The sequence below is a fragment of the Pogona vitticeps genome, chromosome 6 (assembly GCF_051106095.1).
Source record: "Pogona vitticeps strain Pit_001003342236 chromosome 6, PviZW2.1, whole genome shotgun sequence".
In the NCBI taxonomy this organism is placed as follows: Eukaryota; Metazoa; Chordata; class Lepidosauria; order Squamata; family Agamidae; genus Pogona; species Pogona vitticeps.
The window spans coordinates 84159184-84174989 of record NC_135788.1 but is presented as its reverse complement, the minus strand read 5'-3'; the positions used below and the strand labels follow the sequence as shown (position 1 = coordinate 84174989).

General features: G+C 39.4%; 1 protein-coding gene across 1 annotated transcript in view; it reads left to right on the top strand.

The window, feature by feature from the left end:
* MAP3K3 (mitogen-activated protein kinase kinase kinase 3) overlaps positions 1-15163 on the top strand; it is a 57075-nt gene extending 41912 nt beyond the window's left edge. Inside the window, exons 10-17 of the mRNA XM_020796115.3 lie at positions 597-664; positions 1170-1271; positions 1833-2024; positions 3264-3412; positions 6875-7006; positions 7128-7257; positions 8929-9106; positions 10007-15163. Of these exons, the coding sequence (XP_020651774.2) occupies positions 597-664; positions 1170-1271; positions 1833-2024; positions 3264-3412; positions 6875-7006; positions 7128-7257; positions 8929-9106; positions 10007-10235 (1180 nt within the window). The 3' untranslated portion in view covers positions 10236-15163. The remainder of the gene's footprint in view (positions 1-596; positions 665-1169; positions 1272-1832; positions 2025-3263; positions 3413-6874; positions 7007-7127; positions 7258-8928; positions 9107-10006) is intronic.
* Positions 15164-15806: the final 643 nt, after the last annotated feature.

The following is a 15806-nucleotide window of genomic DNA, read 5'->3' as shown; positions in this document are numbered from 1 at the left end:
AGGAGGTGGACTAACCATTGCAATCATTTAAAACAGCGTCCAAACATTGTAAGACACTTTTACAGGAGCGAAAAAGGACTTCGCAAAGGCATTGAAATGTATTGAGTCGGCTTCACTCAACGATGTTTCCTATGGGGATTTTCACTGAACGATGGCAATCCGTTCCAATTGGAATGGATTAACCGGTTTTCAATGCATTCCTATGTGAAATGGTGTTTCACAGAACGATGTTTCACACAACGTTGATTTTTTTGGAACCAATTAACATCGTTGTGTGAGGCACCACTGTAGTTTTTATTAAGTGGTCTTTTTACAGTTACAGAGAAAGGGTTGTCTGCTTCTGGCATTTTGGAAAATTATAGACCTTTGGAGTGCATTTTATCTCTTGTCTTTGGACAGGAAAACATGATTTGTTAGCATTTATCTGGTATACCACCGTGACAAAGTGTCATTTATTTAAGATGTGAGTTTGCCAAACATTTCTAAGCTGGAAGGTGAAGTGGGTGGTTATTTTTCTTTTGGTCCATTCCTGTGTCCAGTTCATAACTGCAGAACTGAATTGTTCCACACTTCCACTCTTCTTTCTCTCCACATAGCCTCTCTTTCCGAAAATCCTGCATGTCCCGTGCTCAGAGTTTCCCAGACAATAGGCAGGACTTCTCAGGTATGTCACATATCTCCTCTGATGGTTATTGCAATATGTGAGAAATAAGGAACCTCCTTCCTTAATATTTCTCCGTATGTTTGCTGTATGTTCTTTGTATTTGTTCAGGATTAAGAAAGTTCTTTTCAAATGTGTTAGAATTGTATCTGTCTTATATGCATGTAATATCTCTGTCAGTTGGCTGCCTTACAACTAGTACAACATGGAAGATGCTGGTGAGGTGCTAGGTTACTTCTGCCTTTCTGATTCCCTTGCTTCTGCCATGTTAAAAGCTGCCTGGCATGGAGAGAAACATGATGTTCGGGAAATGTGCACATATGTTTTCTTCTCTGTGCAGAAACTATTTACAGGGTGCTTCACTGAAACTGAAATACTCCTTTTAATTGCTAGAAGGGCAGAACCTCACTCCCAGAACCCACACCAATGGAAAGTGTTAGTATGAAAGCAGCACCGTATGTGCAAATTTTGTAAAATAATTTGTTTTTCCTCTTTGCCTCCATTCTAGATCGTGAAAATCAAATAAATCACATGTATGACAAAGCAGAGAAAGGCGGCACTTACCCTCGGCGTTACCATGTCTCCATGCAGCACAAAGATTATAATGATGGTGAGTATGCCCATGCTGAAGAAGGGGTCCTATTTTTAGTAAAGCTGCTATCTCACATCTCTCCTGAGGGAGACATCTGTTACCTCTCCCTTTCATGCTAACTTGAAAGAGACAGATGAAGGTTGTATGAAGTGGAAATACTACTTTTCCACTCTCCCGTTTCCTGCAGTGAAAATGGCTCAAGATAAATGTGAGATTCATGGGATAGAGGATCATAGAATTTCATACATTTGTGTTCTGTTTATGCTCCTAATGTATTAAGCAGTTGGATTAATAATGTATAAATAAATTTTATTTATTTATTGTGTTTTTCCATGTACTCTGATTTTGTGTGTCTCCACGGTATAACAGTTTGTCAGTATATAGGCTTGTCTGTATTTATTTTTGCTGAATAAAAGACTAAATTTATTTCTGCATAGCTTTTTGTTACACACACACACACACACACACACACACACACACACACACACACACACACTTACTTTTTTCTATTGTATTTTGAAGTGTGATGACAGTTTTATATACAAGCCTAACTTTTCCTGACACTTGCAAATTTTACAGGCCGGAGGACTTTTCCACGCATTCGCCGACACCAGGGGAACCTCTTCACACTTGTGCCATCAAGCCGCTCCTTGAGCACGAATGGGGAGAACCTGGGCTTGACAGTTCAGTATGTGGATTCCCGTGGCCGCCTTCGGAGTGCTGACAGTGAGAATACCCTCACGGTGCAGGAGAGAAATATCCCAACCAAATGTAAGTGGGCAGCTCCAGATATGGGAGAGGAAACAGCAGAACTCACAGTGACATTTCAATGTATTTAAAGTTGACAAAAAGAAGCACTCATTTACTTGCCCTGTAGCATTACTACACAATGGATCTTTTGGTGTTCATTAGCATTGCATAGCCTTTTAATAGATAGGATAAACTTCAGCCGCCCAGAGTGGTCGGAAGACCAGATGGGCAGGGTATTAAATAAATAAATAAATAAATAAATAAATAAATAAATAAATAAATAAATAAATAAAGCAGTCAGTCTAGAAATGGAAAAAGGGCAGGGGGGGAAATAGAATTTTGGAGGATGGAATTTTTTTCTGATGACTGTCTTTAAAGCTGCAAAATTGGGAATTAAGAGGCATTTGGAAGAAATGTGTAAACTATCTCTCTTTAACCGGAACGTAAAACAATCTATAGTCGACATGGGAGCTTCGTATTTGTATCCCAGGCAGTACAATATGGAGCTTGACACCACATGTGCCACAAGGGGCAGTTTTCTGATTCCCCTAGAACCAGCCTGGTCTGCTCAGTGGGCTCCTCGCAGCAGGCGTCCCCATCAGCCCTTCCTGCCTTTTCCCATAGCCAACTGCTCTAGTGAGGAGTTGGGAAGTAGAGTCTCCCCACTGAGCCACTGAGGTGTTTACTAAGGAGAGAAGTGGGGCAGTGCCAGCGGGACTACATCTGTGACTGGCACAATGTCATCACCACCATGCACATGCACTGCGAGGGGCCTGATGAGTGGACCGGGGTGGTTCTGGCAGGCGGGAATGGACTGTGATGCCAAGCTTGGGATACAAATATGAAGCTCCCATGTCTAATCTATAGTATTAAAGAAAGATGATTTGCATGTATATTATAAATGTATAGAGCTCAGATTCAAGATGCATTTCTGAGCATAGTTAGTACTTCCATCTGTATGAGAAATCTCCATAGGTATTATCTTCTGGACATTGAGTCAGGGAACATAATGTGCAACAGGAAATGCCCATGGAAATTTCTTTATTTGTGGCAATTTCCTGCTAAACGTTAGTCCTTTTGCATAACTGCACAACAACATTTTGTCTCTTAAAGTAAGATTAATTTAATAAGATTAAATTACTCTTTCATAAATATGCTGATTAGGACAGTTTATATGATGTGTTACAAATGATGGCAGATGTAGGGGGGCATTGTTTTGAAGATACCTTTATAAATGTAAAATGATACTGTATCTTACAGCTCCAAGTGCTCCGGTCAACTGGCGACGAGGGAAACTCCTTGGACAGGGTGCCTTTGGCTGTGTATACTTGTGCTACGATGTTGATACAGGCAGAGAACTTGCAGCTAAGCAAGTCCAGTTTGACCCAGACAGTCCTGAAACAAGCAAGGTACTCGTGTGACTAAAGCTCAGTGGTCCTCAAAATGCTTCTGTATATCTCCCTCTGGTTCCTCCTCCAAGAGCCCAATCCTTATTCTAGCAGTTCTGTGTAACTAGAATTTTACATGTTTCCCTCCACATTTTCCACAGTTGGGTCGCCTGACTCTTTTTTTAGGGAATATGATTTGTTTATTCCTCTTTCTAGGATTGCTAAATCTGTGTATTATTCTCCTTTATTTCTGCTACTATATGGAACCACATTCCGGTCTGTTTCTTCTTCCCCTTTTCCTTGTGTTACAGTGGTGCTTCCACTTACTAACTTAATCCATCCCAGAAGATGTTCGCAAGTCAAAATGTTCTTAAGTCGAATCAGCATTTCCCATTGAAACCCAATTAATCCGTTCCTGATTTTTTTTGTTTGTATGTAGAGGCGCCGGTTGTAAGTCAAAGCATTAATTCCCATAGGAACTAATGTAAAACCGGTTAATCCGTCCTCTACCACTAGGGGGAGATATTTTTTTTTAACCTAAAATGATTTGGGTTAAAAAAAGAGCAGGAAAGGAGGGAGGGAACAATGGGGAAAAGGGGAAAGAAAGAAGGTCATCACTGGGGCACACAGACCCCTCAGACAAAATTTGTGCTGTTAAGCACAAAAAGAGAGAAAAGAGTGAGAGAGAAGACAGTTGGGGAGGGGGGGAGAGTTGGGAGTCTGAAACACATTTTAAACCCACACATGCTAAACCCACACATTTTAAACCAAACACCTTTTAAACTAAACCAAGCCCCTTTTAAACAAAAGACATTTTAAACCAAACCAAGCACCTGGGGAGCAGAGAGAGAGAGAAAAAAACAATGTTGGGGAGAGAGAGACTTGAGTCTAAACTTCATTTTAGAGCACAACAGCCAGCACAGACCCTTGCAAAAAAAATAAATTTCTGATTTTAAAACCAAAAGACTAAACTCCATTTTAAAGTACACCAGCCAGCAGACCCTTGCAAAAAAAATTCTGATTTTAAAACCAAAAGACTAAAATCCATTTTAAAACACACCAGCCAGCACAGACTCTTGCAGAAAGGGTCTGCAAGACCATCAGAGCACAGAAACATAACCCCTCACCTAGCCCAAACCCAAGCTGCAAAACCCCTGTACAGTAAATGCAGTGTACTCACCCAGAAGAGGCAGTCTCTCTGTTTTACAAAAGTCAAACATCCAAAATTTTAAAAAAATTTAAAAGCCCCCCCCTCAAAAAAAAAACAGTACATACAGTACAGTACCAGGCAGTCTGAAGTCTCTCTCCATATCCACACTCTAACTGCCAGGGTGAGTGAGGTAGCAAATAAGCAGCCTCTTCGCTGGCCAACGGTTAACTGAAAGTTCAAATCCCCCACTTCCCCCGTGTTTTTTTTTTCTGTTCACAAGTCGAAGCTAAATTTTGAGACCGGAGCTGTTTGTAAGTCAAAATGTTCGTAGGTAGGGGCATTCTTAAGTCGAGGCACCACTATATTTCTTACATGAACAACAGGACAGGTATACCAGATTGTTGTCCAAATTGTTGAACCACCCTTTTCTGTATGTAGTTTTCTCCCTGGAGCCATTTTCTGGTCCATAAGTTATGAAGGAGACAGCATTCACATTTGTAGATCTCCTGTGGCTAAAAGTGGAAAGAATATTGGTAGAGGGGGATCCTTTTTGAGACTTGGAGGGATGTAGACAGTGCAAAGTATGTAAATGTATGTATCTGCCATACTGCACTCTGAAATGCTGTAAACTATGCTTTGGTGTTGGCTTTGCAGCTTTGCTAAGGGTAATTAAACATTTGTACCTTTCAAGAACCTTTTTGAAATTATTTATTTAGATGGCGTTTACTGTGGAACTGAACAACTTAATTGTGGAAGAAATGACAGCTGGGAGGTGGACAGGATAAGGAGTGTTTTCTGACTAACTGAGAGCAGAGAACAAAGTAGAAGAAAGCAATAGAGTTGTTTTGTTAAAAACTGCTATTTACTCATATCTCTGAAGTGAGGCAAGTGGCAAAACAGAAGATACAACAAGCTTAGATTAATTGGAATACTCAGTTTAGACATAATAGCAAGCCACCACTAGTACTAAGTTTGTCAAGTAATTACTTCAAATCAGTTTATCATCCCTAAATAAAACATTATTAGTGAGTTCCTTTGATTCTGGATGTTCTAAAAAATGCAGTTAAAGTGAACTGCATTGTTCAGTGTTTCGTGCAAACCAGTTTATCGGTCATGTCTGCATACCATGTTGGAATGACAATGCATGCAACCCATTCATTCTCACTGCAGTCCTTCTTATCATTCAGAGAAACAGATGATATCTGAACCAGTAGTTGTGGTGTGCCTAAAGAAATTTTGATAGTCAACCACCTTTAAATCATGGTTTGTTGTTGGCTTATGAATTCCTGTTTGGACATGATAAACTGATGCTGGCTTAGGGCAGTAAAGAAAGGTGGTGTTCATACAGTGAATAGCTCTATGCAGCTGCTTCTGGGATGGAAGGATCAGCCAACAGAGTTGTTGACCAGGGGTTGTTCAAATGTATTCACATTCATCCATAGGTTTCTTCTCTGTCCCCATAGAAAAGTCAAAATAATAGTGAAGTAGGAGCAAGACACTCTGTGTGCACCAGCACATTGCTGATTCATCATTATTCACAACCTAATGTACTGTGTGGGTGTAGCCATTATCCTACATAAAGTAGGATTTCTTGGAATTTGTTTTATAAACACAGGGCTGCCACATTTATAATCCTTTAATTTGTTAGATTAGTTTTAGTACTTGCTTGATAAAAGACTGCCACAGAGCATCAGGTAGCAGTTTTTGATGTTAATGGAAGTGACCTATGAAAAAATTCCAGATGGCATCATAATAGAAGAGGCATGCTCTCTCTTGCTCAGGCACACACACAAGATGCTATGAGACATATGCATCATCCAGAAACAAATTGTTTTTGCTGCTGATATACTGTAGTTACAGAAAAATAGATGTAATCTATAGATGAATCTACTAAACTGTATTGTTTAACATCTTTAAGTGGGTTGCAACCCAAACAGAAATATTCAGATTGAAGTTGCCAAGGGAACAACTTAATGCCTTATGCAAGATGTATTCATAACTTTTGACAAGTTTTTGCTAAAAACATGTCACTTCTACATATATAGCATGGTACTTCACATCATGTACTCAGTGAGGGCCATAGTCTGTAAGGAGCACTTAAATCACAGTTTCTTGATTCATAACCCATAACAAATTCTAGATCAAAGACCATGTGCACAACGGGAAGGAGGAAGTAGTGAATGCATGGGTAAAAAAGACAACCTGGCATAGTTTATCAAATGGAGAACATTACTATGTTTAGACTGAGCCCAGGTTTCTTTCTTCCATTGTGCAAAGATTAACATTCTGTATCTTCTCCAAGGTAAACTAACAGTCTCTTTCCATGGCTGCAGGAAGTGAGTGCTTTGGAATGTGAAATTCAGCTATTGAAGAATCTTCAGCATGAGCGCATTGTCCAGTATTATGGATGCTTGAGGGATCGAGCAGAGAAGACCCTAAGCATTTTCATGGAGTACATGCCAGGGGTAAGAACTGACCTGGTCCTCTAGAGAGCGTTTGTCATCTACTTCTGCCAACAGTGGAATGCAGCTTCATTTACTTTTTAATGATGTATCCTTGAATACCTTCCATCCTTTTCCTTTGCAGGGCTCTGTCAAAGACCAGCTTAAAGCTTATGGTGCACTGACAGAAAATGTCACCCGGAAGTACACACGACAGATTTTGGAGGGAGTTTGTTATCTTCACAGCAACATGATTGTACATAGGGATATAAAGGGTAAGAAGAACAGATGGAGAATTTTTTTGTACGCTTGTGCACCAATATGCTCTGCAGAAAGAGCTGTCCATTACCAAAGCTTAGGTGCATCCAGATTTGCATTGTGTAGTAGTTGTTTTTTTGATGCTGCTGTGCTATGCATGCCAGATCTGCAAAAGGAGATGAAGGTTGATTATGAAGAATTTTTAGGGTGCACTCAGGCAAGCTTCAGTAGTTGCTGCAGCAAACCATACTATGCATTCTAAAGCTACAAAAGGAAATCAAGCGACTAATGAGGGATTTCTTTGCAAGGATCTAGAATAGCACTCCATAGTTATTGTTGTTGTGCCGTGCATTTCAGTTTCATCACTTGCTGTCCCAGTAACTGAATAACTGTTAACCTACTTCTCTTTTCCTATTAGGAGTTTTTATTTATTTTTATTTTTTACTTTCATTTTATTTATTTATTGCTGTTGAAATTGCAATACACACACACATATCCTCAGTTATTAATGTCTTAGGAAAGGTATCATTGGGATTATGCAGTCGCTTGGCCTCACTTCTGCTAAAAAAAGTTAGAAAAACTTCTGTGGAAGCCCACCAGCTTGCTAATGTTTAAAGATGGCAAAGAGAATAGAAAATGAGCAGCAATGGCTAAGTACAAAGAAGGCTGCAAGACTGACTGGAGGATTTGTACCTTTTTAATGAAAGTTAAAGTTTTCATGAACAGACTTGGAAGGGGAGCATAAAGGTAGAAATGCCCACAGAAATATATACTAATATAAATAAAATAAATAAATAATAGTTATTCTGTTACAATAAGCAGCTATGAAAAGGGTTATCTTAAACAAACAGCTCTGGAGGACATATTTAAGCATCAGGGAATGTTCTCTTACAGGCTAGACTAGCTGACCTTACAGATGCTTTCTTTGTGAAACAAAGGGAGCGGACCTTTCTGAGGTCTGCTTAATGTGACATATTGTTTTGCTAACATCCTGGAATGAACTTTGGCTTAAACTATTTTACACTGATGAATAGCAATAGTTCTATGAAAAAGTGTTGGCTTGAAAAGAAAACCTGTGCCTGTATGTGTAGTTTAATTTGTTTGAACTTGTGTGAGTTATTGTTCTTCTATACATTTCTTATAAAGTGAGTCAGGAACACTAAAAGCGTTTGAAAGCAAGGCCATGTTTAAGGGCTTCTTGTCCCTTCTGTGCCTGCTTCCTTACACACATTTAGATTCTCTTCCTTCCATTTTTACCTTCTTTCAACTTTCTATACTCTTCCTTGCCTTCTATTTTTGACTGCTGTGATACAAGCTGTACAGCACTGTTGAGTAACTTACTGTATGTCAATGAAGAATTTTTAAAATATACATTCACCCTTGAGTTAGGTAAGCAAAGTTACTAATCACACACTGATCCCTAATTCAAGCTCTTCTCAACCCTAGTATTTTCCTGTCTTTTCTTCCCTGTTGTAATGGGTAGTAAGGAAAGAAAGTACATTCATAAAGTTTGGATGAAATGTTTCAAACTGGGCTAGGAACAGTGACATGACTAAAAGTAAAGTGATAACAAAGGATGGATACTGAACTCCAAATGAAAGCTCTGCAAGTTATACATCTGAAATTAAGAGTAGTAAGCATGTTTCTGTTTCTTTTTGTTTTATTTTTCTTACCCACCCCCATCTCAGGAGCCAATATTCTTCGGGATTCTGCAGGCAATGTGAAGCTTGGGGACTTTGGAGCCAGCAAGCGGCTACAGACAATCTGCATGTCTGGGACTGGCATCCGTTCTGTCACTGGCACGCCCTACTGGATGAGTCCAGAAGTGATCAGTGGGGAGGGCTATGGAAGAAAGGCTGATATCTGGTGAGAAGTTGCCCCTTGCATGATGGGTAGTATTGGCCAGGATTTGGGTGCCTTGAGGTTGATACATTTTTAAGCTTCTAACTAAATGTGCCAAGTTCATTTTTAGAAAAGGTGAGGCCCTTTCCCCCCAGCTTATCTTGGAGCCAAATGACCAGCTGCAAACAAGGCTGATTTCCCTTACCTCTTTCTGCTGACTTCTGTCTGGTTGGCTGAAGCAGATTAACCTGGGGAAACCAGACTTCCCAGATGCATTTGTATTTTTCCCTCTAAATAGCTACACATTCAGTCTATGTGGGTACTAGATCGTGGAACTCTATGAGGAAGTATTCAGTTTTAAAATCATGTAGTGGTCGGGTGGCTGAGGTCTAAGTTTATGGGTGTTTTTTATGAGTATTTAATTTAACTGTTGGGATTTCAAAATTATGTAGGTATAAATAATTCATTGTTAAGTGACTGAATAATTTCATCTTTCCATCATATTATTAAAGCATATTTAACTTGGCTACTCAACGACTGACAAAATGATAGTGATACAAGTTTTTATGGACCAAAACCCATCCTGTCAGGTGTCCAAATTCATCAGCTTAATGATCCACAACATTTATGGCAAAATACATCCATTATGACTTCAACTTGCCAGAGGACTCTCTGATGGTTTTTATTTGCACAGATTGATTACTCTCTAGAGTTTGGTACATTGGTCATTTATCTGTGTGACACAGAAATGGTGTCACTGGAAAGTGACCATCATTTACCAAAAGTCATGTGTTGATTTTTTTAAAAAAATAGTATTATATTCTCACTTGGGGAAAAAAACTGATGAATCTGTGAACATGTCTACAATGTAACTTTTGCACAAATCTATACCTGAATTTTCCCATCTGTATTCTGCCCTTGCAGGAGCCTTGCTTGTACTGTCGTTGAGATGCTAACGGAGAAACCGCCCTGGGCAGAGTATGAAGCCATGGCTGCCATTTTCAAGATTGCTACACAGCCAACTAACCCCCAGCTGCCTTCCCACATATCAGAAACTTGTCGGGACTTTCTGAAGCGGATCTTTGTGGAAGCCAGGCAGAGACCTTCAGCTGATGAGCTGCTTCAGCATCACTTTGCACAGCTCCCATACTGAACTACCAACACCTACCCCACCCCCTCAAACAGCACTTTTACCTGAAGATTAACATCCTGCCTTTTGCAGAGGCCATGCTGTAGCCCTGGTCAGAGCATCAGTATTCCAGCCCAACATGACCTGTTTGTCTTGAAAGGCCAGGTGTGAAGACTCAGGCAGGGATGTCAGTTGCTTTTATGTACATATCTTGGCTTTGGGGCTGATGCTTTCAGCAGCTGTGCAATCAACACCTCCATATCTGTCCTTGTCCATATGCTGATTTGATATCATGATGTGCCTCCATAAGAACATGTGCTGGGACAAATCTAGGAGCCATTTCATTTGAATGTGTGTATCCCAGAGCCTGGTCCAAAATGGAAGGAGAGAATATGAAATTTGTGACTTAACTGCTACAAGCTATAAGAGTGCGTGTTGGGCTCATGATATCATTCTGTTCCAGTTTCCCCAGAACCTTAGCAAGTCAAGTGCCACAGAGAACATGCACTCTGTTACTATATATAATAGTGATTATATATTTTTCTTGAAGTATTCAGCATCTGAAAGTGTTAAAAAATACTGATTTAGAAAAATGTATGAATAGTATTGTTTATGACAAACCAAGGAGCTGCAGGCAGGGTGCTTGTTCTTTCCTTCTCTTTCTCCTTACCTTGATCCCTCTTATCAAATTTCTGAATGATGAAATGGGGGTTCCCATGGAACACAAGCACAATGGAGCTCAGAGGACAAAGGCTCCTGGAATTTAAATGAGGGAATCAAGCATTGTTTTGACAGGGCTATCTGAAGAAGCAATTCAGTACTGTGCATTCTCTGTCTATGCAATAACTGTGTGCTAACACAGAATTTAGTATCTGGCAGAAAAATCATCTTAGAACTCAGTATTTTTAAACTTTAAAAAAATCAGAAGAAAAACAAGCTATAGCTATAGATAAATGCTGAAAATAAAGCATTGTTATTTACTAGAAGCCACAGGGTGCTGAGCAGAAAAAGCTCTGCAGTTAGGGTAAATGTTTTCCCCAGATAACAATAGCTGAACAGATTATCAGACTATATGGAATTTTACTTTACTGTAGTTGCATAACTTATTCAGATCACAGAATGTGCTGTTTTTATGGCTTGTTTTAGCACATGCACTCAGGATCGAGAAGATGATTGTAAAAAATGTCTGATGTGCATGTGTTGCCCCATAGATAACTGTTTGAAGCTGATGAAAAGGCTTTCTGTTGTGTCACACTTGTAGCTGTCCTACAAATATGCCCTGATTTTCACCATGAGAGAAATTGGAATCTTCTTTACCTCTCTATTAGACAGTTTTTCCCACCCTTCACAAAATAGTGATTGATGCCATACTTAAATGTTGCCAGTCTTTCTAAGCAAAGATGCTGTTGAAATCTTATTCAGGGAAAGCCAAAACTCTGCTGCTAAGCCTACACAGAGGACTTCCTGCATTCCATACCAAGGAAGGCCAAATTCTCTAGGCATCCAAATAGGAGAAGAAAGGATGTTTTGCCCATCTGCAGTTACTAATTTTGAGCTGTCCATGTGCTCTTCAATAAATATTAAATGGAGCTTTATGATGTGAGCAATACAGGAGATTTGGATAAAAGTTCTCCTGTAGTGGTCTAGTATTACTGTTTTGTGGCACAGAAGAAAAAAGCTGCTAATTTTAAATGCAGAATTATTTGCTTACTAGGAATCTTGTGGGGAAAATAAAGGAGTACACCTAAGAAATTTAATTGTGGGCAATACCACAGTTCCCAGTTCCTAGTCTTTGAAATGTTCCACTGCCATGATAATCTACTAGTCTTATCTCATAAAGCATTGAATGTAGAACTAGGTGTGATAAATGAGGGTCCTGGAAGGTCCTGTGTTGCCACCTTTAGGGAGCTCACGTATACATCAATAATGCTTAATGTTTCAAGATCTCACTAAATAGACAGATGAAGGGTGTAACCAGTGTTATGGTGCAAGTAACATTGTGTCACTCATGTTTCTAGTAAATGTTCTTGGCCCTGAAAACAGGTGAATGTTATCCACCTCTGTTCCAGCAAAGGACCTTTATAACTGATGCTTTGAGAACAATTCAGGCTGTTGATCTTTGCTTCTGTGCAGAGTTGAAGTTTACTGTCATGTGTCAGCTTGTCATAAGGGTGCAAGTAGTTGCTTAATAGCAAGTTCACAACCTATTTTCCTGACATTGATAAACAGCAGAGCCAAGCAACGATTCCAATAGACCAGCAGTAATGTCTTTAAAATGCAGCAAGTCAGTACATGGATTAAGTGCAGAAATCATAGGAATTCTCTCAGTCTGCAGCCTTGTGGCAGTACCAAGGTGCAAAGCAATTGTAAACATCCACTTAATGTTTCTGGAATTTTGCTTTATGGATCAAAGTTTTTCTGTGGTGGGAACATAGGGGCAGAAGCAGTATGATTGGTCCTCATTTCAACTCAGCTGAGATCCAAAGAAGCAGCCTTGATTTCTCTTGCCTCACATGCCAAAATCTTTGTAAGCCTTAAATGGTTTGAAGGCTTTCCATCCTAGAGCATGTCTACCTTCTTGTTGTAGATCCTATGGTCAGGTAGATGCTCCTAATATCAGAATTCCTTCCTTCACATGTCTCCAATAATGTGATATGTTGGCTTCTCCATTTGTATGAAACAGTTCAGTACCTAGACCCAGGGCCGCTGATTCAGCATAAGAAATAAGCCAAAGTATTAATTGTATGGTCAGCGATGCACTTTTACAAATGTATTTATATCACCCTCTTCGTTAAGCTTTTTACATCATGTAAGCAAATTGTGATGCCTCATACTTTTTATTTATATCATAATTGTTGATTTTTATAGATATGTATAGCAGTGTTAAGGGATGGGGTGGGAGGAAATTGATACCTTTGTGAATTTTTTAAAAGGGAAGAAAAGCAGCTGGTTTTGCAAAGAATTTATAGTTTTATAACAGGATGTCAAGCCACAATGCCTCTTTGTTTTCTCACTATTCCATTTGGGGGTGGGACTTAAATTTGCCTTATTTTAATAGACTAAGATAGTAGAATGCTTGGGATAATACATCTAGGTATGTGTGACCTGCTTAGAAGACTTACTATTGTGGATGCTTCATACATAGTTAAAACCCAGTGTAGTCTTGAAGTCCTTGGCTCCATTTCTGGATAAACTGACATACCAGTTTGCACAGCCTTTGTTGCATGGCTTCTGAATTTCAGCCTAGATTTTTCTGAAATGATTTGTCATGCTCCTAAGGTCCAGAACAAAAAAAAAACCATTAGTAAAACAAAAAATATGAGCAGTTGCACAGTGGTTCCCCTCCTCTTGTGGGCTTCCATTTCACGTGCCCTTTTCACAACTAATGCACAACTAGGTGCACAAAGAACCTTCCAGAAGGTGGGAGGAGAATAAGCATTATTACCCTTATGTGGTTGTATAAGTAGATAGGACTCTGGCCTCTGAATTGTAGAAGGTAAGAGACTTGAGAAAGATCCTGTTATGGGTGTGGGGGAAATCTATTTGCTTTGCATCTGCTCATCTCCACTTCCCTCCTCAAGTGTAGAGATTACATGCAGAGAGAATCGGGTAGGGAAACACTTGTAGTTTTATAGATGTCAACTCAAAAATTGATCTAGATAGATGTATACGATTCCTTCTAGATAGACATGTATACGATTAGCTTTAGGAAGATTTGACAAGTTTCTCTTGTGATTTATTATTCCCATCCAACTGCTTCCGGTCAGAAGTAACATCTTTCCCCTTTAGAAAGCCTCTTAATCTGTTCACATGCTCTCACAGATACTTCATACTCTCCTGAGAATCACATCTTTCAGTTTGGCATTCCTTAAAAGTTTTAGTTGTTAAGAGTGTAGGTGAGAGAAAACAGATTGCCAAAAGATAATTTGCAAATGTTACCAGATGGAATTGTAACCTTATGTGAGGAAACAAAGATGATGGTGTTTGGGCTTGGCATGACGATTCTGTACACTCCAGGTTCACCCACCAGCCTTCTGCTAAATTGCAGTATTCTATCCTGGTTACTGCAGGAAGGAATGACTTGGCACAGTCTTAGAGAAGTGCTTGCCTTGAAGAAAGCTACCACTACTAAAGACATTTCATCTTGTCTGTTACTATCCCCCTAGCTGATCTACTAGATACTTGTGTGTTGTGGGGATTTGTCTTTACAGTTGATTTCTAGACAAAGCTTCAAAGAAGAAGATACTCCAGAAAAATATAGCCAAATGGAGGTATATTTGATAGGCTATTTCTGTTTATGGACTAGTCTGAGATTCTCCTGTAGTTCCACTCAAGTCTTAAAATTAGAAGACATTGCTCAGATCACAGAAGCATGTACTTCTAAGATGTTCTTAAAGATTAGAGCTCCCATTGTGCTAGCACCATTCCGGAATTATTGCATGGTAGTCTCTAAAATGGAATGGTGGTCCTCCAAATGATGTCGGATTGCAACTCATACCTACCAGCTGTAACTGATGATTATCGGAATTGATATCCAGCAACATTTAGGTAGCCAAATAGTCTTAATTCCTTATCTATAAAGTTGTGGAGATTGGTCAATTAAACCAGCAAGCCCTGTAATCCTACAGAGCTAAATGGCCTTTACTCAAATGTCTTGGTTACTGAGATTTACAGTGCAGTCCTACACATGTTGATTCAGAAGTAAGCACCACTGGCTTCAATTGGAACTATTATTCCTAAGTAAAGAGAGAGAAAACACTATACCAATCATTTATGTCTCACTGTCAGTGGTAGCATGAAGTGCCATCACAATGAACCTGGAGTGTAGCAGAAGACATTCAACCACTTGTGTCTTTCTAATTTTTATAAATATCTATACTGACCAGGGCTTGCAGTGCAAAGCCAGGCCAATGTATACCTTTTTATTTACAATAAAGTATCATTTTCAGTTAGTACTGTTTGTAAGTGCCCATGCTATTATCAGTTGCTGTTTGGATATTCATTTGCAAATGAAAGGCCCTCACTCTATCTATCACTGTAGAAAATGATTGTGGATTCTCTCTACCACAGACACTCCCAGCATCTGGGCTAAGCATGATCTATGCTGTTCTTTTATGTGAACTGGAAGCGATAATTATTTGAGTGTCTTAACCTTACAAGACCTGCAGTGGTAACTCAGCAGGATGTGATGAAGTATGATTTAACTCTTCCAGGTAAAGCTGATTTCCTTAAATACTAGTTCTCAAAGCCTAGTTGCAAGCTGATAGGTTAATCATACTAATGTGGGAACATGAAGGATAGGACTTGCATTCTTGGTTTAATGGTAGCAATGTCCAACTATCTGAGCACATGGGTTAATTAAATGGATGCTGATGCTTCTTTCTGCACACAAGTCTAGAATTCAGACATCATTCACCTGACCTGCCTGATTTGTGCCTTCCTTTTGTCCCTTTTAAGCTGCTGAACATTTTGTCTTTGGTGGGTCATCGCCCTTGTACCAACTGCCTTGTGTTTAGTTTTCTTACAGCAGAGAACCTTCAACCATTGTTTTTTTTCCCATACATCCTAAGACTTATAAGCTGCTGAATGTTTTGG